The sequence below is a fragment of the Pogona vitticeps genome, chromosome 6 (genome assembly GCF_051106095.1).
Source record: "Pogona vitticeps strain Pit_001003342236 chromosome 6, PviZW2.1, whole genome shotgun sequence".
Taxonomy (NCBI): domain Eukaryota; kingdom Metazoa; phylum Chordata; class Lepidosauria; order Squamata; family Agamidae; genus Pogona; species Pogona vitticeps.
This window is the reverse complement of record NC_135788.1, coordinates 102,073,964-102,100,697: the sequence shown is the minus strand read 5'-3', so window position 1 is coordinate 102,100,697 and position 26,734 is coordinate 102,073,964. Positions and strand designations below refer to the sequence as shown.

At 42.1% G+C, this 26,734-nt stretch overlaps 1 protein-coding gene across 1 annotated transcript; it reads right to left on the bottom strand.

Moving 5' to 3' along the window:
* Nucleotides 1-2,525: 2,525 nt before the first annotated feature.
* On the bottom strand, nt 2,526-20,603 carry JOSD2 (Josephin domain containing 2). The gene is made up of 5 exons (XM_073004438.2): nt 20,466-20,603; nt 15,677-15,863; nt 11,148-11,273; nt 8,798-8,992; nt 2,526-4,408 (listed from the first exon to the last, which is right to left on the bottom strand). The coding sequence occupies exons 2-5, from the start codon at nt 15,817-15,819 to the stop codon at nt 4,306-4,308; spliced, it is 567 nt and encodes a 188-aa protein (XP_072860539.2). The 5' UTR covers nt 15,820-15,863; nt 20,466-20,603; the 3' UTR covers nt 2,526-4,305.
* Between the last annotated feature and the right edge of the window lie 6,131 nt (nt 20,604-26,734).

Below are 26,734 nucleotides of genomic sequence, written 5' to 3'. Positions count from 1 at the left end.
TAATTACTTAAAATTTTAAGTCTTAAAAATGTAATTAAAATACAGCTGAAACCACCAATTCTTCATTTAGGCAATTAACAATTTAATCCTATGCCATGATAAGCATACTTAAATAGGAGCAGCATCCACATTTAAATAGACCATATGAAAGCGTCTTGCTTACCCAGAGCATGCTGACACCTAAATGCTAGGTTAAAAATATTGTTTTTATCATCAATATATGCCAGGTAGCATGAATGAGGTATTGCAAGAGCAGGAGAAATCCTTACTCAACTGCTGTTACACAATCAAGTAAGGAAATAGGATTCTAGCTGAGTGAGTTAGGTCTCTGGCTGTGGAACCAGAAGTTGGGATTTCAGTTCCTCACTGTACATCTCAGAAAAGCCAGCCTGTGTGGCCTTGGGCAAGCTGCATAGCTCCAGGATGCCCCCAGATGAAGGGAATGGAGAGCCACTTCTGATTACTCTCTATCTAGATCTCCCTGAAAAGAGTCACCAGAAGCTGGAATTAACTTGATGGCACATGATCATTATTACAAGGCTAGAGACTGCCTACTGGTCTTGCTACTGACTGATGAGTGAGGGATAAAAGGAAAAAGTGATGTTTTAAAGAGAAAATGTGGTGAAACTTCAAAGAATATGGCAAAATACCCTAGACTTTCCTATCATGATGAGCAAGGCAGCAACAGAGAACCAAAATGGGCTTGACATTAAAAACAAGAATGCTCTTTTTGTTAGGATGTGGTGTTGCTAATATTGATAAAAAGAAATCAATATATTGCAAAAGCAAAGCGCCTTGTCACAACAACCAAGAATTAGTAATCAAGCTAGAAGAAAAGGTATACAAATTATTTTAAGAAACACAAAAGAACGCAATGGAGAGGAGGTCAAATGAAAAGATAAACAACTGCTCAGCCATTTCCCCTATTGCGGCTGTCCTCTATTTCTCCTTTCCATCACTTAGGGGAAATAGCTTTTGTTTGGCAGAACTGGCTACTAACTATTTTGACCCAGTTGTACCTGTAAAGCTCCCATATCCTGTCTCTAAGGATCCACAGTTTTCTACAGGGTGCAAAGCAAGACAAACTAGCTCCCCAGGTGGCTGGAGGAGGCCAAAGGGTGTTTAGGACAGAAAGAGAGGCCTATCCTTTTAGTTTTCAGCCTCAGGGCATTTTTTTTAAAAAAGAAGAGGTTAAGAGTCACAGGGATGCTCATCTTTCCTGTTTGCCAAGCTAGAGCATCTGCATAAGCGCACATGCTCACAATCCCATTTCTCTTCTGCTCGAGGAGTGGCCATGTGCCCTACTTTACAAAGGACGCTCCCCTATCTGAAAGGCTGTCAGAGGACAGCTTTGTACTAGAAATTGTGCTCTTATTTTAAAGAGCTGTCTGACCCAGTTGTATTATCTTTTTGGACCATTTATAGTACAATATGCCACCTTTCAAGGTGTCGTACATGGCTCTCGTTCTCCATGGTTTTATTCTCACAACATCCCTGTGAGGTAATTCCCACAGAGATAACCTGACAGCTCCAAGGTCACTTGGTGAGATTCACAGACCCCCCCCATGTGGTGTAGAATCTGGATGCTCCAGTCTACACTGTAGCCACCATACCATACTGTCTCTGGCATCAAGATTTTAAAAAAAGAAGCAGGAACTTTGAGGTTGCTGATCAATATAATCACCATCATTTTAGAACAGCAGAGCTGGAAGGGACCTGCGGATCATTGAGTCCAGCTCCTGTCAAAGAGGCAGAGTAGGCATCCAAACTCCCAACCTCACCTAAACCATTGAGCTATTCAGCAGCAGCTGGCAAGCAGTTTGCACAGCTCTGCTGTTCTAAAAGGATGATTATATTGATCAGCAACCTCAAGGTTCCTGTTTCTTTTTTAAAATCTTCATGCCAGAGACAGTATGGTATGGTGGTTACAGTGTAGACTGGAGCATCCAGATTCTACACCACATGGTCATCTGGATGTAGTCTTCCCTACTATATCAATTATAGCTGAGTTTCAGACTCTGTGGCTCTCCACATGTTGCCGAAGACCAGTTCCCATCAGCATGACCAAGGATTCCATATGACAAGAGGAACAGCTCATCTACATTTGGGAAAGGAACAGTCTCCCCATCCTTGAATTATGGTATTCTCACATTCACATCTATACTCACAAACCAACATATACTAATGATCAAACATTTATGTTCTCTGTTTTTGGCAATGAGTGAAATGGGCACACTGAGGTGGTGGTGATTCATACAGATGATGATTGTACTGCACATGTTAAGCAAATGCACATGATGAAAAATATCAGTAAATTCTTTTCCTTCCCCTGTAGCCACCCAAATATTGCTCAACGCTTGAGGTATCAAAAATTATATTCCAAGTATAAGCTGATCCACTGGGAAATTCCACGTCCCCGTGTTTTGCTCTGTTTTGAAAAGGAAGCTATTATGGCTGGCTTACTCATACCCATCCACCTCTTCCCCACTCTCCACCATCACATTCCACATGGAAGAATCACAGACTCTAGCACACATTTTATTTGTTTTGCGTCATGGAATATTTTTTTTTCATTCAGCTTTGCGAAGAACTTCAAGGTTGGCTGAAGTGGCTGAAGGAGGTTGGCTGAAGGAGTGAAGTAACTTTTTTTTTAAAGGAAGGGCATAAAAATGGAAGGATAAAGAGTTCAGCAGCACCACGGCGTCTTACTGTGCAGTCCTCATGCTAGTTTCTGACCTTTCACAAGAGGCATAAGGGACCCTTCTACCAGAGAAATAGAGTGCTTTTATTTAAAGTAAAAAAAAAAAACCCACACAAAACAAAAACCCACACATTTTTTTAAAAAAGCAGCCTCTAGCACAGAAAGGGCCACTTTCACCTTCTCCTGCCTTACAAGAGGTCTCTGTGTTTTAAGAGCTGAGCGACAGGCAGAAATTCAACCGGCATTGGTCCCCCAAAACCAACGTGAATTTCCACCAGCTAAACAGGGTCAAGCCCTATTATCAAGTGGAGTGAGGCAAATGCCTCAGATGGTAGATGCTGGGAGACAACAATGGCAGCCCCAGAGCTATTGATCCCGGGCCCCCTGGCCGTTTGCTGGGAGACAGAGGTGAATATGCACCATAACCCCACTGGGATTCCCTAAAACAGCCTGCTATCCTCAGATGTGCCAGGCAATACTTTTCCATGACCAGTACTCCACCAGCTACCAGTCACAGCTCCAAATGTTGGATGGGGTGGCCATCTTATCCTTTAGGTCAGGCAGCAAAACAGCTGGGGCTGGCACCACAGCCTGCTGTTAACAGCGCAGAAGCCTTGCTTAGGGCTTGGGTCTCTGCTCCTCCTCGATGCACTGCAATCCCAAACCCAACACCACTTCCCACCCTATTCCTCTTTTCTCCCTTTCTGATTTCATTTGTAGTTACTCTGTTCATCCCATATTCTCTATAGCCTGCTGTAGAATGTCTCCTGTTTTCCCCCAAAGAGTAGGAAGAGCCCTGGTTGCCTCTGTATGTTTCCATTTAACTAAAGACACCACTGTTCTGAGTTCAAGAGTTCCCAAGCGCCTCCTTGTTTCTCACTTCCCCCCCCAATCCCAGAAAAGTGTCTCTCCCTAAAGAAACAGTGTAGTGTCTTGGGCTCTTCAACACCTTAGTCCTCCCTCCACCTCCAAATATCCTTCAGAACAACCTTTTTTAAAAAAAATTACAGGTGCACAGGCTTAAAACAAATTGAATAAATCCACTGGGCATGCATGAACTGAAATAGCTTTTACAAAAATATCACAGATACTGCAGAAGAGGGAAGACAGCTTGCCATAATGGCCAGCTGCAGAACCTCCAGGTTTCAGGCGCATTTACGCTGACAGATACAGATTTGGGAACAAAACATGGGGTGTGCATTACTATCAAGCCCTGCTTATACACTAACCCCACCACTTACCCACGCACAATCTCTTTCAAGAGTAAACTCTGTCACTGTATGAAAACCCTGCACAATGATTTGTATGCTCCACTTGGTCATGTTAGGAGAAGGCCCTCCGCCATTTGGATACCACATCCTTTATTCCATACAGACTTGTGACAGATCTAGTCTTTAAAAAGCAAAGTCAATGAGCAGGAAATCCCTTTTTTTTTTTCCTGGCAGAGAGAGGACGACAGATTTCGTAGTCTGCTCCTAAAGCGATAGTGTGTAAACAGGAGCCTGTCACTCCCTTCTTCTCTGTAAGACATGCAGCAGCCAGCGTGAGGGGATAGAGCAGAGCACTTCAACCACAGGCCCAGATGGATCTTCGGGCACTGGCGATCACCTCACTGTGCTTAGCCAGTTTCCAGCTTCGTCTGTCTCGTGGGGCACAATCAGCAGCAACTCGCAGGGGGCCTCGGACAGTATCTCCTGCAGGAACACCCTATACAGAAAGGGAGATAAAAGAATAAAAAACCTGGTCAGTAATTTAACTGGGCCACTTGGAGGCAACCCAGGGTCAAATAAGAGGATGGTGTATTTCCTACAGATAAACTATTTTCTCTCCTGCAGCTCTGTTCTCTTCAGAGATCTGCGTCTCAACGTCAGACTTGCAAATTAAGCCTGCAATTACTGTTTTAACAGGCACAGCAATTTTGGGAATTTTTTTTCACTATAACTACTACAGTTCCCCCAGTTGGAATTCCTGCGGAGGGTGGATTTGCTAAACTACAACTGATGGTGGGATTGGTAGTTTTTTTTGACAGCCAATGCATACAAAGCCTAATGAGCTGATGCTACCAGTACTACAACTCCTTGCAGTTTCCATAGAGCTTAGCAAGTCCCACCAACTCTCTCCCTTTTCCATGGCTGCAGGAAAAATATGGTGGGCCTTAGGTGTGTATGCCGAATCCTCTGAGGACTTGGATTTTTTTTGGCTACAGCTGCCACTATTCTGGTTGGAGGAATTCCTGGTGAATTGTGGTAGTTATAATTTAAAAAACTCCAAAGTCCTGAAAGCCCCATGGCTACTGTTTAATGACCAATCACAAAACAAAGCACATTAAATACAAGATACATGGATGAAGGAAATCACATGCTATGGTGAATTGGCATCTTCTGGTTTCATCGCTATAGCTAGCTAGAAAAACCCATTCTTGGCACTCCTGATCCTGCTTCCAAAGACCAGAGTCCCTCTCCAAACTCCATCTTTGATCAGTGCCAATTTCCAGACCATGGGAACTTACCTATTCTTGGAACCTGGAAAACATGCTCTTTTTTGGACCGCAAAAGGACCGCCCCCCCAGCCAGCATGCGACCTCAGAAGTTCTTTGAACTATCTCCCAACAAACAAGCAAAATTTCTAAGCTCTGCCCATTCAGTTCAGTAGCAATAGCACTTTACCCAAGATGCAAAGTTTCAAGAGAAGGAACAGAATTCCAGGAAAGTGAATGGGTTGGGTTTCAGCAGAGAAGCAGCACAGCGCTTCACTGCCTTTGGAGACAAACTGGCTTGCTGTGGCTCTGAGGGCAAGAGGTTATGTTGAGCTTTTATGCTTTGATGCTCTGGCAACTGTTTTGATTATGGGTTTCATTCGTGCCTCACACCCTAGATGCCAGGATTACATTCTTCGCTTTCCTACCTTATGTCTCCTTATCTTGTTAGCTCAGCTGATCCTTCGCTGACCTTCCAGGCATATATATATATATACACACACACAGAAACACACCTATCACTTTCTCTTATTCCATTTCATGAATCTAGCAATGCATGTTCTTGCCTGCAATATCCCTTGGCTACAAGGCTGCTAGCTAGCTCCCATATGTTTTTTTAAAAAATATAATTTTAATACTCCTGCACTTCCACCTGTCAAATACTCAATGTGACTGACAATCCAAAATAAGATATAAAGTCCACATAATTTTAAAAAAATCATAACACACACAGAAACAAGAGAGAAAGAGAAACACTAGGGGAAAATCACATTCCTGCTTATTAAAAACTCAATAAAACAAAATGGGATTAAAGCATCACTGCAATATTTTAATCTATTTTCTAAAAAAAACCCCACAAAATTCCAATTTCGGATGCAAGCTGAGGTTCTTGGGAATTACTTGCTGTTCAGTCCTTTACAACACAAGCCCAAGGAGAATATCCTGAATATCAGGAAAAACCTCTCAACTGCTAGAGCAGTACAACAATGGAGTCAATTACCTTGGAAGGTGGTGAGCACTCCAAGGCTGGAGGCATTCAAGAAAAAAATTGGACAACCATCTGTCAGAGCTGCTTTGATTTTGATTCCTGGGCTGGGGCTGGGGGTTGGATTCAATGGCCTTACATGCCCCTTTCAACTCAATTATTCTCTGAGAATATGCTTCTTCTGAGTGTTCTACTACATTATGCAGACAAAATGCACAAAATATAGTGGTACAATTATCAGAAGACAGTCAGCCTTATATTACACGTAGCATGCATGGGTAATGGGAAGCCTTCTGAGAAATCCCAAGAGCCCCATTACCATGGCCAATGATTAGGGACTGGTGGAATTGTACATCCAAGCGTGTGGTGGAGCAAAAATCTCTACCTTGAGCTACACTGTAACACTGAAACATTTTTTAAAAAGTTCTTGGTTGCTAATGCTAAGGGGCTGTCAACATATCTGACAGTGCAGACAGTTTGTTACAGTTTCAAAGTGATTCAAATGCATCTTGCTATGTATAATTTTTGTTACACCATCCACTAGACCAGTGGTCCCCAACCTTGGGCCTCCAGATGTTCTTGGACTTCAACTCCCAGAAATCCTGGCCAGCAAAGGTGGTGGTGAAGGCTTCTGGGAGTTGTAGTCCAAGAACATCTGGAGGCCCAAGGTTGGGGACCACTGCACTAGACCACTGGTTCTTAACCTTGGGTTACTCAGGAGTTTTGGACTGCAACTCCCAGAAGTCTTCACCACCAACTGTGCTGGCTGGGGTTTTTGGGAGTTGCAGTTCAAAAGCATCCGAGTAACAAAGGTTAAGAACCACTGGACTAGACCAAGGGTCCCCAACCCCGGTCCGCGGACTGATCCCGGTCCGCGGCCTTGCCAGGATCAGGCTGCAGAGACAAATCTCCTGTTCCCCCCCCCGCATGCGCAGACGCATGCACGGCCCCGCCCACACACTGATGCCCCGCCATCCCAACCTCACGCTAAAACCAGTCCGTGGAGGCAAAAAGGTTGGGGACCACTGCACTAGACTGGTTGAATGCCACTGAAACAGCCTTATCCCTGATGCTGGGGCATTACCACAGAGAAAACTGTGCCTACAGGCACTACCTACCTCTTCTCCAGAGGAGAAGGCACCTGGAAATAACCTCAAAAACAGCCTTAGCGAAAGGTTGTTCCCATCAATGAAGTGAAGGGAGACAAACAGACAACGTTCACAACCTAATATAGGGAAAGGGGTTCTTCAGAGACCTTGGCTGTTCTAAGGCCTAATTCCAATAACCTGTTCCCTTTGTTATAAACCCACTGAAACAGTTGCTGATTATAAATCAACACTGATGTAACTCCCAGGATAGTTCAGCGGGTCAATGACAGACTTGGGACCATTGGTCGCTTGAGACTGGGCGGGGACAGCATTGGTCCAAAATACGAAGAGAGATCTGGTCATTTTTTTTGTATTGTTGATTTATAATGCCTGAATCTGTAAACCACCCAGAGTGGCCTTAATAGCCAGATGGGCGGTATAAAAATAAAATAAATAAAATAAATAAAATTATAACCCTACAGGTCTAAAGTACCTGTATTATTTTGGCTTAACCCTTCACACAAAGGGCACAACCATGGACAGGTACATGGGGATAAACAGAAGCCTCGCTGTTTCACAGAGCAGGCAACACAGTCTATGGCCAGGCTAACTTATTCTTGCTCCCTAACCTATTCTTTTGACCTGTCTATCTTGAGGACCATCTTATTTCACACGTCCCTCACTTCATACTCTGTTGTTTGATACCTGAGGTCTTGTACCAGAGGCAGTTACTGAACGAAATATAACTAGCAGCCAATACAAACAGAGAGGGCTGAGTAGTAGTTCACACTTCATAGAATATCTGCTTAACAATGATTCACCAGGCCTCAACAACTATCAATATCTACCTTGGAGTAAGTCCCACTTACTGCTTCGGAGTAAGGTAAAAGGTAAAGGTTCCCCTTGACAATTTTTTTTGTCCAGTCGTGTTCAACTCTAGGGGACAGTGCTCATCCCCGTTTCCAAGCCATAGAGCCAGAGTTTTGTCCGAAGACAATCTTCCGTGGTCACATGGCCAGTGTGACTTAGACACGGAACGCTGTTACCTTCCCACCGAGGTGGTCCCTATTTACCTACTTGCATTTGCATGCTTTCGAACCGCTAGGTTGGCGGGAGCTGGGACAAGCGATGAGCACTCACTCCGTCGTGTGGATTTGATCTTACGACTGCTGGTCTTCTGACCCTGCAGCATAGGCTTCTGTGGTTTAGCCTGCAGCGCCACCACATCCCTCGCTTTGGAGTAAAAATGCAGAGAAATGTGTATTCTGACATCTGAGAGAAACACGACTCTTCCAGAAGGCTTTTAATTATCCTTGTTATTTTAGTGACACTTACATCCATGACTGCTGTTTTAATTAATGCTATTTGATTGGCCTGTATGATATGTCACACTTCTTATTTACTCCAATAAATGTTTTATGTAAGCCCCCATGAACTCACGTCATGAAAATGAGAAGTTTTTAAAAAACAAAATAAACAGAAAAATAGAGTATTTGAATCAAACAAGACACGCACCCCACCCCTTAAAACCACCGTATTATCAGCACCTGAGGTCAGCTTCGCCACCGATCGGAGCAGGCGCCTTCAGTTTGGAGTCGAGGTTGTAGTAGATGCCATCAAGCTGACGCACTGCGATCCAGTGGCGTCGCCTCACAGGAAGGGAGAGGAGGCCCAGACAAACATTGGAGGGGACATTGATGATGAATCCGAGTACCCCTGCCAGGGACAGCTGTTCTAAGGGTCTATGAGATAAAGAGAAAAACATGGGGCTTGGCAAGGAATGCATACTGATCTGAAAGAAGAAAAACAGATCATTCGCAAGCGCCCCAGTGAACATAGTCTCCAGGCAGAACCCGTGCCTTGCACGTATTATGGAAGAGCCCAGTCTCACTTTCTAGGGTTAGAAAAGAACCTGGACGGAAACCCTGGAAAGCCACTGCGGCCGGTCTGTGTCAACAACAGAGGGACAGGTGGACCCATGATCTGACTCCATCTATGGTAGTTTCCTAATAAGATGCTGCCACTTGGCACTATTAATCCAGACTTTTCCAATCTGTTGCTCTTCTGCTGCAATGCCTAAACCAAAAAGGCATGGTGGGTGTTGTAGTATCACTGGTGGGGGCAGCTGACCTACTCACAGCTCAAATGGAAAACCGGTGGGGTGATCTACATGGAAAGGAATAAAAAGCCATGGAAACCTGCAACAAATTGTTGCACCACGGATTGATATTGTTCAGGATCCCAACAACAAAATACAGGTTTTAGAACATCCACGGTATTCCTTTCTTAACCATGTCTGAGAGTAAGCTGTAGATTTTCAAAGGAAAGCCAGATCTAAATTTAATAAATATATCTTTCTCAAAGTCTGTGCATATAGGGAGTCCCTTTAGGTTCTATGTTGCCCCTGCAAGGTCTCTTATTAAGCAACATAGATTCTCGTTCTTGTAGGTCTGCCCGCAGCAACATCTAATTGTTCAGTGTCTTCCACTGAAATACTTTCTAGAAGCATAGGTGTACATTTCAATATTGCTTCTGAAATAGACTTTTCTATGAACTCTCAAGCCTTTCCAAAGAGATGCAAGAATTAAAATTTATTAGCGTCATTTCCAAACTTGGGGCTCCAGATGTTCTCAGACTACAATCCCCAGAAGTCCCAAGCTTAGGCTATGGCAGCTATGAGTTATGGGAGCTGTAATCCAAGAACACCTAGGGTTCCAAGTCAGGGGGGTGTATGTGTGAACATGTGAGTATAAATAATACAGCAGTGGCTTCTAGCCCCAGATGTTCTTGGACTGCAACTCCCAGAAGTCCTAGTCAGCAGCCAAAACTGAGGGTTTCTGGAAAGAGTATTACCAAACACCTGTGAGCCTACTGCTGGTAACCACTGTGTTATTATTCCCTTACTTTTACACACACACACACACACACACACACACACACACACACAGAGAGAGAGAGAGAGAGAGAGAGAGAGAGAGAGACTGAGATTGAGAGAGAGAGAGTGAGTTCTATAAACAGCACATGCTTTGCACATAGGCAGTCTTGGATTTGACATCTGAGAAATTTTCTCTCTTGTGCTGGATTGCATCTTCCACGAGTCCTCACTATTGGCTATAGATGGCTAGGGCTCATGGCAGTTGCAGTAAAAAAAATCTGGACAGCTACAGGCTGCCTGTCTCCCAGATGGCGGGAAAGACCTCCTGCTTGAGACCAGAAAGCCATTGCCAGAGAAACGGAGCTTGTCCCAGAATCTTTCAGCTAGCATGTGCCCAGCCAGCGGCCATGTTAGCTCAGGGATTCTGAGAATCATAACCCAAAAAAAGATCATTTTCTGAACCTTACACTGGTAAACTTGATAGGGTGATCTGATATACAGCATCTGCCTATGTTCCTAAACTCACAAAACCAACATATGATGTCTATCATTTCCAAGATGCACTACATCCACAATTTCAAGGATTTAGAGAACAGAAAAAATCCAGGAAAATGATAAAACAAAAGTCTGAGAGAAGGAATGGTAGAGAGATCAGAAAAAGCAGGCTCTAATAAGATCTGGTCCAGGAGATGAGCAACTTGTCGCTGCCTGTGTTGGTTGATTATAACTCCCATCAGCCTTTGGGTGCCATGATAAATGATGAGGGTAATGAGTACTGCAGCCCCACAACATCTGGAGGGCCACAGGTAGCCCACCCCTGCTCTAAAGCATTATGATACAGCATCTGAATTGATTGATTAACAGGCAAGCCAAAATGTAGGAGGAAGCCACTGGAAGACAGAAGGAAGTTTAGCAAATCAGTTACAGGAGAAAGAGTCAGCAAGCTGGAACTTGGAAGGCAATACTGTGGGTGGGTGGGGGGGGTGGGGGGAAAGGTTAAGGCAATGGCTCCACCTCCTCACCTGCGCTTGTCCCACCAGATGGCCTCCAACCCGACACTCTGGAGAGCTGCCATGATGACGTTGACATCGTAGTTACCTGTTCCCAGGAAGCTGCGGTGGGGGTTCCACCTGGTGTCAGGGGCCAGCCTGTTTAAAAAAAAGCATCAGAGAGAGTTTCCCTACAAACAAAAAGTACACAGTGACGCAGAAGAAGTGAGCCCAATGGAAGTCTTCTGCTTCCTCGGATATATTTATAACATTTAGAATATGGAAATCTTCTTGATGTAGAATCATAGAATTCACGTCGAAGCAGATCTGACAGATGGTTGTCCAATTTTCCCTTGAGTATCTCCAGCGTTGGAGGGATCACAACCTCCTGACACAACCGGTTCCGTTGTCATACTATTCTAACAGTTAAGAAGTTTTTCCCTTATATTCAGCCTAATTCTGACTTCCGGTAACTTGAGCCCATTATTATGTGTCCTATACTCTGGGATAACTGAGAACAGATCCTGCCTTTCCTCTGTATGACAACCTTTCAAGTATTTGAGAAGTGCTATCATATTTCCCTTCAGTCTTCGTTTCTCAAGGATAAACATGCCTTTGCATACTGATTGGGGGGAGGGGGAGATAAAGACAGTCCCTTACTTCAGACTAACTACTGAAAAAGATGCGTCACTAGAGAAAAGGGGGATGGAAATAAGAAGGGAAAACAAGAAACACTCGGGGTTGTTTTCTTAATGCTAAGAGGCTCATCGGCTTTGTAGAATGGTTGCTTGGGGAGGGGAAAATTCTGCTCAGGATGGTTACACAGAAGGGCTGGAGGTAGCCCTCTTTGTACTTTCTCTGTACTGTCTCTTAGCCTGAGAACCGCCTCCCAGAATGCCTGCATGCTGCTGCTATACTTACAGTACATACTTGACAACCCTCATCATCACACTGATTGTGGATGAGAGCCATTGCCCAAGCTAGGATTTAGCTGCTCTCCGATTTCCCCCAATTCTTGTAGAAATCCAATCTCCATCACACCTATCAGTGAGACATGATGGATGAAGCAGATCATCAGCTGGTGTGAATGTTCTGCACCACTCTTCAGTCTTTGAACTGTACTACAGTACACTTAAATCGAAGCAACCAACATGAATTTGACCCAACTCCAGGAGGCAGTGGAAGATAGGAGGGCCTGGCGTGCTCTGGTCCATGGGGTCACGAAGAGTCGGACACGATTAAACGACAACGACACTTAAATCCCAGTACTTTGAACTGAAATAACACACCCTCTTCTCGCATTAGCCATGATTATTTCCATCTTTGTCTGCTATTTGCCTGTTCTCAGATGCAGAAACATGCAAATAATTGCTTGCTTTACTCCAATTCCCAGTAGCCTCAGCCAATGGTCAAGGATGATAGGGACTTGAATCCAACAACATCTGGAGGGCCATATTTCCTCCACTGCTGAATTTAAGACCCATTTCCTCCAAGCAAAGACCTGCTTTTCTGTTGTTTCTCTAACATACCATGCCTACAGATGGCACAACATTATTATTCTTGTGTTGCAGATTTAGATTACCCTAAACTTGTCCAAAATAAAGTTATGTGCGTTTCAAACATGCATTCCACATTTTAATTTTATTTTATTGTTTGCTTGCTTACTCAAGCTGGTGAAAATCTTATCCCAGGAGAATTACACTGGGAAAACGCATCCCCAACAGAGGGGGCATCCTTCTTTTTCTATGCAACTGTCATCCTAGCTGCTGCAAAGAAATACTGAACTCCAGGGAAGCCTTCCAGGCTCCTACTTGCCCCAGAACAACACTATATAAATGAACAATAAATCAACACTCCCATTTTGCAGAAGGAGCAGTATTTCACAGGCTTTCTTCGGTACTTTATATCTGTTCCACTGAAGTGGTCACAGAGCACAAGATATTATCAGGATTGTGCTAATTAAAGTGTCCTGATGACCAATGGTTTTAAATAAAACTAAATCCCAGCCTCTCACGCAAAATTCCAGCGCAGTTGCTAGTTCCACTCATTAAAAGCGCAGGTGGCTCTCCCATTAGTTACGGGCCCATAAAGCCACGTCCATGTGTCTGGTAAAATCCTGCCAGCTTCACAGCACTTGAGAGGAAGGGGCCTCCTTTATAGTATTGCCAAGCATGAGCTTGTGTACATGCAGTATCCTTTTGCTCAAATGCTTCTGAAGAGGAGCTGTTTAAGAAAGTAGAGTGAAACCTCTTATATTTATTTCTATATCTATTTTTACATATTAGTTTAATTGAACTCAGCCTTTCTCCCATAAGAAGGACCCAAGGCAGCTTAGAAAAATTTAAAAAACAACAAACCCAAGCAATTTAAAATATAATCAATTGTTAAATGTAATCAATATAATCAATTGTTTAAAATATAATCAATTGTTGTTTGGTAATGATTGGGGCAGTGTTTTGTAGCAGTGGGCTGCTGACCCTTATTTTGTCTGTTTGTAGTGTTTTATTTTAAATACAATTTTACTCAAAAATTAAAAATAAAATATATAATCAATTGCAACATTAGAAAAAAATTAAACATATTCATCATTATAAGTACTACGCAAACCCACTTTGAAACACATATAAAATATAGGAAAAACAACTCCCTTTTATTAGGAACCATTTTCTTATGAAAAGTCTGTCTAAAAAGAAAGGGTTTTGCCTGCCTGTGGAAAGACAGCAGGGAAAAGTCTAGCCTGGTCTCCTGTGAAGATACTGTAGTTTAAAGCCTAGGAGCAGCCACCAAAAAGGCCCTCTTGTATCTGCTCCATGTATGCCTGTAGAAGCGGTAAGACCAAGAGCAAATGCTCCCTCAAATATCTTAAAATCCAGGCATGTTCATATGGGAGATGGGGAAAAACAGCCCCTCAGAAAGCCTAAACAGAAGTCATTGTTACTTATTTCTTTAAAATATTTGTACCCCATCATTCTTCTGCATTTGACATGTAGGAAAGGAACAGAAATTTGCATTTGGATCCAGAAGCTAGGCTGTTTACAGTGCTCTTGTATAAGACAGGCTTTTTATTCTCCACAGTTCAGCATGTGCATAATTCCATATAGAACTTTGTTTCTAGTCCTCATGATTGTCAAGATGGAGGGAAGGAGGAGGCCTGTACTCGACCTCCGCCCTCCACCACCACAGCCACTTCCATGGAAACCAGAACCAAAACTTGTGAATCACTCTTTCCATTCCTACCAAAATATCTGCCCAAGTGGAACCAAGGTATAATGAAAGGCAATTATTTGTCTTCCTGAAGCTCAAAGCAGACGGTTTAACAGAGATGAAAATCTGCCCAGTTCCATCTTTTTCGGCCCTGCCCATTTCCACAATTAGGACTTAAATGCAGAAGCCCCACAGACATTTGAACCTCCCTCAGGATTGGCCATGCGCTCATTTTTAAAGATTCAGTCAGTCTGCCAGTTCAAATGCACTTCCTGTACCAACACCCAGTTTCCACATTCTGCAGACTCCAGAAACCTGAGGTTTAAATTATGGTCATGTTAGTGAGTAGGTGTATGCAAAAGAAACAACTCTGTGGCATTAGGTTTTACCACTTGATAAACATCAGGGACGAGAGTTGAATCTCAGTCAGATGCAGAACATTGGGCTCTTCCAACGTCTTAGAAGACTACAATTCCCAGAATCCCTTACCATGGACCATGGGATTCTTGCCATCTTGGGACTATTTGCTTTAAATTAACTGTTAAAATTGTAAATTTATATTACATTTTATATCATTTTGTTTTTAATGTCAAACTGTATATTTTAAATTGTTTTTATCTTCTAAGTTGTGAGCCGCCCAGAGTAGACTATGTCTAGATGGGCGGCATATAAATGCAATAAATAAATGAATGAATGAATGAATGAATGAATGAATGAATGAATGAATGAATGAATGAATGAATGAATGAATGAATGAATGAATAAATAAATAAATAAATAAGGCAGCTGGGAGATTATCCAAAACCATCCAGAGAACCAACAGCTCGTCCCCCTTTCCATATGACGAAGTCTGGGGTTTGTTTCTATTTCCAGAATAAGAATTCTTGATACAGTTGTTGTTTTTTTTTCCTTTCAACCAGGAAACATAGATTGGTTAGGCCATAGGTTCCCAACCTTGGGTTCCCGGAAGTCTTGGACTAATACTCCCAGAAGCCTTCACCACTGGCTGTGCTGGTTTAGAGTTCTGGGAGCTGTAGTCCAAGAATGTGTGAACACTCACATTTGGTAACTACTGGTCAGGTGATACAGGGGGGCAGGCTGCAGTATGAGACACAGACATTTACCAGGCTCAGATTATTAAGAATATTCATACCGGATCATGTTTGCCTCCTTTTGGGATTGTGAAAATATGTGTAAAGTGTGGCCCTTCAGATTTTGGACTGCAGCTTCCAGCACTCTAGGCTACAGGCTACATTGGGAAGGGCTGATGAGAGTTCCAGTCGCCCAAAGTGGGAAGCACTTTGCCCACCTCTGAGGTACTGACAAGAAGCAAAATACTAGGCATACAAATGACTCACCTCTTGCAGATCTCATCAGCCGCCTCTTGGGTGAAAATCCGTTCCTGCAGAACGTTGTTGAGGGCATGGACAGCGCACAGTTCAAGGCGTTGCCTCTCGTGATAAATCCCAGATGCCTCATGCCGTCCTGAGCTTCCAGACATTACATTTACAGAAGCCCGGAAAGTCCTGCTCCGAGAAATCAGCCCTGGGAGGTGGGAAAAGCAAGAATGGCATTGATGGAGAAGTTAAACGGATCAATATAAACCCATTAGCGGCCTAATGTTTTGGCCAGTTATATCAAAAGCTCTCTCTCTCTCTCTTTCTGTGTGTATGTATGTACAGTGGTGCCTCGCATTACGACGTTAATTCGTTCCAGCGAAATAGCTGTAGAACGAAAACGTTGTAATGCGAAAAGAAAAAACCAATTGAAACGCATTAAAACCCATTTAATGCATTCCAAAGGGCTGCAAACTCACCGTCCAGCGAAGATCCTCCATAGGGCGGCCATTTTCGCTGCCTGTGAAGCAAGGAATCTGTCCCAGAAAACAGCGGGGGGCCATTTTGTTTACCCGGTGGCCATTTTGAAACCGCCAATCAGCTGTTGGAAAATAGTTGTTTTGCGAAGAATCGGTTCCCAAAGCAGGGAACTGATCATCGCAAAGTGAAATTCCCCCACTGGAAAAATCGTTTTGCGATCGCAAAAGCTCATCGTAATGCAGTTTCGTTGTAATGCGGTTTCGTCATCAAACGGGGCAATCGTAAAGCGAGGCACCACTGTATGTATGTATGTATGTATGTATGTATGTATGTATGTATGTATGTATGTATGTATGTATGTATGTATGTATGTATGTATGTATGCATGCATGCATGCATGCATGCATGCATGTATTGATATATATATAGAGGACTGCTTTTCCAAGAATCCCAGCATCTCCCCTGGCTGGGAGATTCTGGTAGCCTAAAAATATCATAAAATAAAATTCCAACACCAATTTCTCCAAGCTCAGGTCAAATCATATCAGTAAATTCTCTTTTGTCTGGCTTACCCCTGTCCCCCCCTTGCCATCTTTAGCTGCCTCTACTCATTCTTTCTCATAGTCCTTGGCGCCTTGGGAGTCCTTCCTTTGGCCTTCTCCTCTGCCCTTCATCCCTGTATTTCTCTATCAACACGCTTCTGTTCCTTGACCAAGTACAGTGGTGCCTCGCATAACGTTTTTAATTGGTTCCAAAAAAAAACACCTTATGCGAAAAAAACTTTATGCGAAACACCATTTCCCATAGAGATGCATTGGAAACCGGTTAATCCGTTCCAATAGGCACGGATTGCCGTCCTTAAGCGAAAAAACCCATAGGAAACATCGTTAAACGATACAATGTATCCTCCATTGGAATGTATTGTAGCTGACTCAATAGGTTTCAATGGCTTTGCGAAGTCAATTTTTGCAAAATTAAGTGTGTCATAAAAGGGTCAAAAATGGTTTTAAATGCTTGGATTAGCTTCTGCACCCTCTAAAACGGATGCAAAAGTTAATTTGGCTTTGATCTGACTTTTCGTTAATTAATGGTGAATTTTTTTCCCCCAACTTTTGACAGCTGTCAAAATCTGACAGCTCCATTATTTCCTATGGGGGAAGAAAAAATTCACAAAAAATTAATGAAGACTCAGCAACTGTTCTAAATTCTTGGGTTCGTTAGAGGACCCCCTAAGTTGTGTGCAAACCTGATTTGGCTTTGATCTGAACTTTCGTTAATTTTTTGTAAATTGTTTTCTCCCCCATAGGAAAGCATGGAGCTACCAATGACAGGTCCATTGGTTCCTATGGGCCAAAAAACAAAAATTCACAAAAAATTAACGAAACGTCAGATCAAAGCCAAATCAGGTTTGCACATGACTTAAGGGGTCCTCTAACGAATCCAAGCATTTAGAACCGTTTTGGACCCTTCTAAGACACTTTTTAAATTGAAAACAAAAAAAACGTTAAGCGAAGCAGGGGACCTAAAACCAAAAACGTTAAGCGAAGCATGGTCCCAAAAACGCTATGCGAAAATCGCCCATAGGGAAAAACGTTATACGAAGCACAATCTGCCTCTGAAAAAATAAACGTTAAGCGAAAAAAACGTTAAACGAAGCAAACGTTAAGCGAGGCACCACTGTACTTTCCCAGGGAAGATCTGCCAACCCTCAGCAGAGACATCAACGCAATACTCATCATTAGCAACATGAGAGCCCAAAGAATATCATGATAAGAATTCCTTCAATAACATGTCAATATGTAAAATTTTGAATATAAAAAATTTAATTGATTAAAGGGATGTAGAAAAAGCAACCCCCCCCCCAAAATGTGTATTGTTCTTTTACAATGAAGTTGGAACAGTTGTTTACTAAAAAATAACGGTGAAACAATCAGCCCGCTCCACAGCCCAGTCTGAAAGCAAGGTCACTGTACAATAACATTGCCTTACAAATGAATGTCTTTCAGGGCTGACAGTTCAGTAAGTAAACAAAGGAGAGAACTGAAAGTGTATTGAAATAATTGGTTTGCAATATGTAAAATGTTAACATGATTGGTAGGGGGCATTTGCAGATACACTAACTTGCTCTATCCTATTTTACTAGATCCGGTAATTTACACTGCCTTTATTTTACACTCAGTGTAACCCACTGGCTGAGTAACTGTTAGTCAAAGTAATAACACTTATATCATCATGGTAGCAGCTTGCCAGATTCTGATTTACAGGAATTGTATTTATAGGAGTTGTAAAAGCAATAGAAATTTCCCTTTTTAAGTTTTTTTCATTGTGGATGAAAACCCTGTAACTTACTGGTCCAGCAAAAGTCAGTAGGTTATGTCTGAGAGAAATGTTAATAGTGTATAGGAAGGCAGGAGACACACAACAACACAATGCATACACTGGATACCAATAACACAGACATCAAAGCGGCGTCATGTAGCAGCAACAGAAGCAACGAGGACAACATGGATATTCCATCATAGATTCAAACTGGTTTGGCAGGGCGAGCACTTAGAATAATTTTCTGTATGTGCTCACCAATACAGTCAAAGGCTAAAGATTACTTAAAGCTATAGTGCTTTTTTACTTTTAAATGATGTCCTTTAGGGTTGCATTCTTTGCTTTTTTTATTGTGCCTTTTAGGCTATTTTGTCATTGTTGTCTGCATTTTTAGAATGTAATTAAAATATTCTTTTTGGTATTTTATTGTACCTTTTATGCTCCTGAATTCTGGATTGAATTCGGACTTCGGTGTTTGCCTGCAACTTATGTAAGTTTAATTTTCAAATATTTTTAAGTGTTTGTGCCTACAGTTTTTCATATCTGTAAGATTTCTGGATGTCTTCAACAGCTTTGAAGAATTTTTGTGGTTAATAGAGCATAGACACAGCATAGAAAAATAAAGCTTATAGAACTGAACATGCTGATGTTGCCTGGGATCATTACAACAATGAAAAGACTTATATCTTGATACCCAGATGAATTTTTGCTATGACTGGAAATTGTTCTCTGGTTTCATTCTGGAATTATCCCTTTTTATAGGTAATTTGCCCCCACAGGTCTATAAACATCTGCAGGGCTCTTAGGAGGATGTTCAGGCATAGCAATATGTTTCTATCCAGACATTGTTGAACTCCAACTCCAATGAGCCTCACCTCTAGCAAAGTGGGCAGGGAATCATTGGAACTGTAGTCCAGTAAACAGTTGAAAGAGATGTGTTGCCCAAATCTTTGCAAACTCAAATACTGTATACTGTAGTACAGTAAGGCAGAACAGCAAGGGGAAAAATTTCCACACACACCATGAACCTACACAGAAACTAAATATATTCTAATATTTTGTAAAAATGGTTGAAAGATGGGAGGTTTTTCCCTTTAAAAAATCATCAAGATAAATTTATGGCTGAAATGAAATTTCCATCTACATCAAAAGTCTTGTGTTGCCTAATGGGTGAACATGTTGTAGGTGTGACCATTGAAAGCAGCCCAATTTGCAAGTCAGAATCCTCACAAAGCAGTTTTTATGAAATGATAAATTTGTAAAGGATAAAATTTTAGACCAGGGGCAGGAAATCTGTGACTCTCCAGACACTGTGGACCATAACTCCCATCCCTACCCACTTATCAGCCATGCCAGTTAGAGCTGATGGAAAATTAACTCTAGCAGGAACCCCTCCTCTAAACTATAATCCTCATCGTTGCCCTCTCTGTTCTGAAACACAGGAAATTTTATGACCCATTACATCGAAAATACTCATTTATCCACAACGCTAAAGAGAATACAAGTGCACTTAGAGATCAGAAAGCTGATTGCTGGTTTTAGTAATAAGGAAAAGTACTGAGGCACTTTAAGACTTTCGTGGTGGTTTGGCAGAAGTTTTCAAGATTATATAGCCCACTTCATCAGCTACATATTTTATCAGATATTTGCAAGCACCCATCTCTAATTTGCAAATACTCTAGTTTTTCCACCCACTTCCCCGCCGGCCAAATTACCAAAGGCCAGCAAATATGGACCAGCAAAGCAGTCCCAACTCATTCCGTTAGTAACGCAGAAGAAGTAATTTAAAAGTTAGTAGCACACTCTGTACATGCTCTAAAGCACCACTATTTTCGAATGTTTCACCCCCATCACAAGCTCTAGGGATAATCAAAACCATCTGCTCCTAGCCTCCCATTTGCACATCTTCCTGACTTTTAATCCTTCCTTTCCCCCCATCCAGCCAGTTTGGGGGACACCCGTGTCCTGGGGAATTGAAAAAGAAGCAAGCAAACGGGGCGCATCATCTTACCCTGGAGACGCTGGAAAAATTCCAGGAAGGAAAACTCCCCACCATGACTGGCCCCGAAACGGTTGTTTTGGTGGCCAGGCTGACTGTGCAGAGGAGGGGAGACTACTCTTCCCGGCAGGCACTTGGGCAGGACGCACGAACTCCAAATCCCGGCATGCACTAGGAAAGAGGAAGAAGAAAGCGGAGAGCCACGGTTCCCAGAATGCACCAGCAATGCCTTGAGAAAACTAGTAATCCCAGAATGCACCGAGAGAAGGCGGGGGAGGAGCGTTGGACGTAGAGGATAGCCGTGAACGTCGAGATTCCTCCTGTGTACAGTATTACAGTTCCCAGCCTCTCTCATGAGGAGGGGGTTTAAATGGAATAAATAAATAAATAAACAAACAAATAAATATTTATTATTTTATTTTATTTTATTTATATCCCGCCTATCTAGTCAATTAAGACCACTCTAGGCGGCTAATAAATAAACATATGTAATATTTATTTTATTTATTTATTGGACTTATATACCGCCCCATAGTGCTACAAGCACTCTCCGGGCGGTTTACAATTTTTAATTATACAGGCTACACATTGCCCCCCCCAGCAAGCTGGGTACTCATTTTACCGACCTCGGAAGGATGGAAGGCTGAGTCAACCTTGAGCTGGCTACCTGGGATTTGAGCCCCAGGTCGTGAGCACAGTTTTAGCTGCAGTACAGCGTTTTAACCACTGCGCCACGAGGTAATGGTGGTTCCTCATATCTAAATGTTTTGATATTTCCTTGATTATTTATTTAAAATATTTGTACCCCGCCTTTCCCCTTGAAAAGGACCCGAGGCGGCTCATAATATTGAAAGACAACATTTAAAGCTGAAAATAATTGAGTATGAAAGGGTGGTTGATATCATTAAAATACAGTATTTAAAACTAAGAATGGTGAGTATAAAGGGGCAGCTTTACATCTTTAAAAGACAACACTGACACTAAAACAATAAGTGTAGAAACATTATACAGCTATACAAACATTGAACCTATTATTTTCTATGTAAAAAAAGGATGGAAGAATCACTAGGTTTTCGTAGACTATAGTGACTATCAGCCTCACCCATCATTCATGCCTCGTAATCAGGAGTGAATGGGCAGCTTCGTTAGATTAACGAATGACTTTTAACTATAGCCCCTGTTCACCTTATCCAGCATAATAAATGTGGAAGTTGCAGTACAATAGGGACCCCATATCTAGGGATTGGTTGCAAAATCTCTCATGAATACTGAAAACCATGGTTTCTCTGAAAATAAGACCTAACCTGAAAATAAGCCCTAGTATGATTTTTTAGGATGCTCGTAATATAAGCCCTTCCCCAAAACTAAGTCCCAGTTAAGTGAAACCCTGCCCTCTACCCTTGTACAGCAACCAGAAGAAGATGACATGACTGTAGAATAAAACATCCCCGGAAAATAAACCCTAATACATTTTTGGAGCAAAAATTAATATAAGACCCTGTCTTATTTTTGAGGAAACACAGTGTGTTTAACTCAGGCAGATAGAGATCCCCATGGATATGGGGCACTACTGTGGGTATCTGCCGAAGTCACTTATCCACTGCCTGAAATGACTAAAACACCCCAGAATATTTATACATATTCCAGGATGTGTTTACTAGAATTGTCCTCTAGAGGGAGCCAGAGACCATGCAGTGTATCAATATTTCCATTTTTTTTTTTGCATTCGTGGTGTGTGTGTGTGTGTGTGGGACCAATACCTGCAGATACTGCATCTTCATTGTCAACATTACAGTTATGTATTTCCTTTGGTCTTACATAATATTCAGCTGCAGTCCTATCACTTTCATCAGAAATCCTTTCAAGTCAAGTCATTGCTGCTTTCGACTAGTAAGACGGTGTCATCTGCATATCTTAAATTATTGATGTTTCTTCCGACAATTTTCACTCCTCCTCCTCCTGCTGAATCTAGCCCAACTTCCCATACGATATGTTCAGCATATACCCTGTTTCTCCAAAAATAAGACCAACCCCAAAGTAAGCCCCAGTTAAGTGAAACCCCACCCTCCACCCTTGTGCAGCAACCAGAAGAAGATGACATGACTGTCTTTGAACAAATGCAGATTGTTGTACATGAAAAAAATAAAACATCCCCTGAAAATAAGCCCTAATGGGATTTTTTAGACCAAAAATTAATATAAGATACTGTCGTATTTTTGGGAAACACTGTGAACAGATCAAACAGATAGCGAGATGAGATGCACTCTTACCCAACACTTTTGGTTATAGGCAACTATTCTGTCTCGCCATATTATGTTCACTGTAGCTTTTTCTCCACAATACAGGATATGCATCAGGACAATCAAGTGCTGAAACACACCCATTTCTTTTAGAACTATGGTCAATTGAGTTTAGTAATGCAAATCTGTTCTTTATGTGGACTTCTAATTAATCAGAAATATTGTTTAAATTCAATTTTGGCGCAAGGATTCTTTTTGTGCTCTGCTTCAGCTTTATGCTAATGTTTGATATTAACAGTTTGTGATCAGTACCACAGTCTGTTCCTGGTCTTGTTTTGGCAGAGAGAATACAGCGTCTCCATCTTCTTCCAATTATGTAGTCCACTTGATTTCTATATTGGCCATTTGGGGATGTCCACATGTACAGTTGTTTGACTGGTTGAAGCATGTATTGGTTAAAGCATGTATTTGCAATAAACAGATTGTCAATTTCCTGTTTTAGCATTCCAATCACTTATGATCAAGGTTCCTGCTAAACTGAACATGCATGTGGACATCTCTGCCTCCCAGCGCACAGCTATCTTCCTCCTCCACGTAGTGATCACGTTAGGTTCTGGTCGTAATAGAACCCAGCATGGCGGGGGAGAGTCATGCATACATGCAGGGGTAGGGGTGAAAATTAGATGGTACCTTGCCTATGATTATAAGCATGTCTTGTTTTGGCGTGTAATCAATTTCCTCTTGAATGCTTGCATTAAAGCTTTCCATTACATCTTATTCAGCATCTGCAGTTGGAGCATAGACTTGAATGATGGTTATGTTGATAGATTTTCCCCACGTCTGATGGATATTATTACGTTATAGCCCCCAACTGCCAGTGCTACGTCTTTCCTCAGTATTAGAGCCACTTTTCTTCTGAGTTTCTCATTTCCAGAGTAAAACACTTTGTAATTGTCTGACTGAAAATGTCCTGTTCCAATCCACTTTAGTTTTCACTGCCACCAGGCAGTATAATGTTTATACATTCCATTTCTTGCTTTGCGGTTTCCAGTTTATCTTGATTCATGCTTCTCATGTTCCATTTCCCAATTGTACATATTATGCAGCATCAGACTTTCAGTTATGAGTACATCAGCCACTAGACATCCTTTTGGCTTTAATCTAATTGCACCATTAGTGACAGCACTGCTTCTACTTGTCCTTTGCTGTTCCCCGTATTTGCTTGAGTGTTTCCCGACCTGAAAGTCTCATCTTCCAGCACTATCTCTTATTCCACTTTAGTCTGTCTCATCATAGGGTTTTCTAAATAAGAAATGTTCAGCATTGGTTTGCCATTGCCATCTTCTGTGCAGTACTAACAAGAGTTAGCTTGAGTGTCACTGCCATTGTCTGTCAAGGATCCCCCACCAGCATGATCGCTGCTGCCCAATAACTGTCCCCCCCAGATGTTTCTCAACTCCCATCACCTTTGGAACTATCCATTCTCTTCTGCTGATGTTGCTGTTACTCCTGGAGTGGGTGGCTGCATCATACTCCTGTGTTTCCAGGTGTGACAATTAGAGTTTGGTTGCCCCTGCTAGGAGGAGTCCAGGCTCTTAATGGAGTCTAGCATCCTGACAGCTCTGCTTTCGGCTCTTCTGACACAATCAGACCTCCTCACTATGTTAAGGTGGGCATCTTTTCCGCTCCATTTTCTCCTCACAGCAGGAGGTCAGTCGGTCTGGAGAGTGAATTGAAATAATTCATTCTCGCTGTTTAAGCCCTTTGCACACCAATTACTGTACGTAAAATGTATTCATTACCAAGAATGCCGTACAACTTGGACACTATTTTTGGACTTTCGGTAAGCACTCCTTTTCTTGCATTATGATGTTTGAAATAACGGCTTTCTAAACATTCTTGCAGCCGGACCCAGCAGCCTCTGGTTGTGTTGGACTACAACTCCCATCATTCCCAGCTGGCTGCACTCTATTACATCACAGCCGGTCGCACACACTGTGCAGCCAGTGTGATGCAATAGTCAGAGGAACGGGCTAAGATTTTGGAGATTTGGTTTCACGTCTCCCACTGGATCCGTCCCTTGTCTTTCAGAACCGACTGAAATCACAGGGTTGCTGAGCAGAGAAAATGGGGAGGAAAACCGTTATTCTCCCTTGAATATGTTGGAGGAAAATGACATACTTAAAGGCAAATAATAAATATCAATTTTAAGCTCTGTTTTGTTTCAGTGGATGAAGCATCTCACTAGATTGAAAAATAGCTCGTGGCATAGCTTCACATTTTCAGTACAAGAGAAGCACCATGGCTTGGAAAAGTTGCTTTCTTGGACTCTTTCTTTTTTCTCATCAGAATAAGGACTACGTCTCCCCCAGCCCAGCAGAGTTGATATATTAGAATAGAAGCCATGATGTAACATTTGAAGTATAGTTGGACCCCCTTATCTGCAAGATCAGTATCTGCTGATTCACTAATCCATAGTCTGAAAATATTAGAAGAAAAATCTCCAAAAATACAGTATTTTTAATTTATGAAGTTACCAGAACTGGCCACTAGATGGAGCCAGAGACCATGCTATGTATAGCATTTGCTATAATCCACATTTTTCAGCATCCGCGGGGAGGCTTAGAACCAATCCCCTGTAGATATGGGCGTCCTACTGTACAATGTTCTTTACTGGATACCCACATTATTATTGCTTAAAATGTAAAGAAAGAGAGCTATATATCTGTCCCTTGCACTGCCCACCCCACATATCTCAGTCTGTATTTCTTGCAAACCTATGTGCTAGTTAAGGATGTCTATCCCCATGTGATTGGTGAGGATGCTAGAATCTCGTACTATGGCTTGACCATACAAGCTACAGTAGACCCATTGACTTGATGGGATTACCTAAATGTTGACTTACTGTTTGACAATTTATTAAATCTCTCTTCTACCTAGATGAGGCTAGTTACAAGGTACTGGCCACAGAAACATTAAAAACAATGTGTTTTTAAAATTGAGTGCCCTGTCTCTTCACTCCCATGGTCTCCTTATTGCATGTCAAATCTCATTAAGCTGGGCTCTATTATTTCAGAGCTAGGGCTCTGAACGCTCATAAAAGTTCCTTTTTCAGACTGTAACTCCCTGTGGTAAGATGAATTCCAGGAATCGAATTGTCAACCCAAAGTGTAATTTTTCCAACCGCTGGTTCTGACAGACAGCTTTATTATGATTGGCAGATATTCAGTGAAGGGTTTGGGGGCATCAGAGCGCATTCTTTCCCTAGCCTGCTTTTCCTTCTCTTCTATTTTTTAAATTGACAATGCGTGTTCTGTCTGTTTCCTAATTGCTGGAGGATATGATCTTTTCATTGTTATAGCAAGTGCTGCCTAGAGTGCCACTTGGAAAAGCAATTCCCTGTCTTTCTAAAACACCTATGAATTATAAGAAAGGCTCTCTTGAGATGTCTCTCTCATAAGCTTGTTTCCAAAGTGCGTTCCGAGGGCTGCAGCCTTAAAGTTGTTTTTGCGTGCCAAAAAAAAAAAAATATTGATGGAACGAAGGCTACGAGACTGGAGAGCTGAGAAGATGGGAAAGCTTGGGAACGAAAGGTCCTTGTCTATCCCGGGAAGTGGGCACAAATTGATTGATTGATTTATTATTTATTTATTTATTTAAAATAATGTTATGCCGCTTTTCTCCTCAGGAAGGACCCAAAGTGATGACTAAAAACAGTATTAAAAGCTAAAAAAAAAGACAGTATACAAATACTAAAAAGAACCAAACAGAGACCACTACTAAAAGATAATAAATAAAAGCAATACCAAAGCCACGTTCAAAGCAGTAAGTCACAACGAGCCATTAAAAAACCCCACTCATTAAGGGAAAGTTTGCCTGAGGAGAAAGTTCTTTGTGGAAGGACAGCAAAGGTGGGCTTCCTGTGGGAGGGAGTTCCAAAGTCTTGGAGCAGCCACAGAGAAGGCCCTTTACTGTGTCCCCACCAAATACACCTGTGAGGGTGGTCGGACCGAGAGAAAGGCCTCTCCTGATGATCTTAAC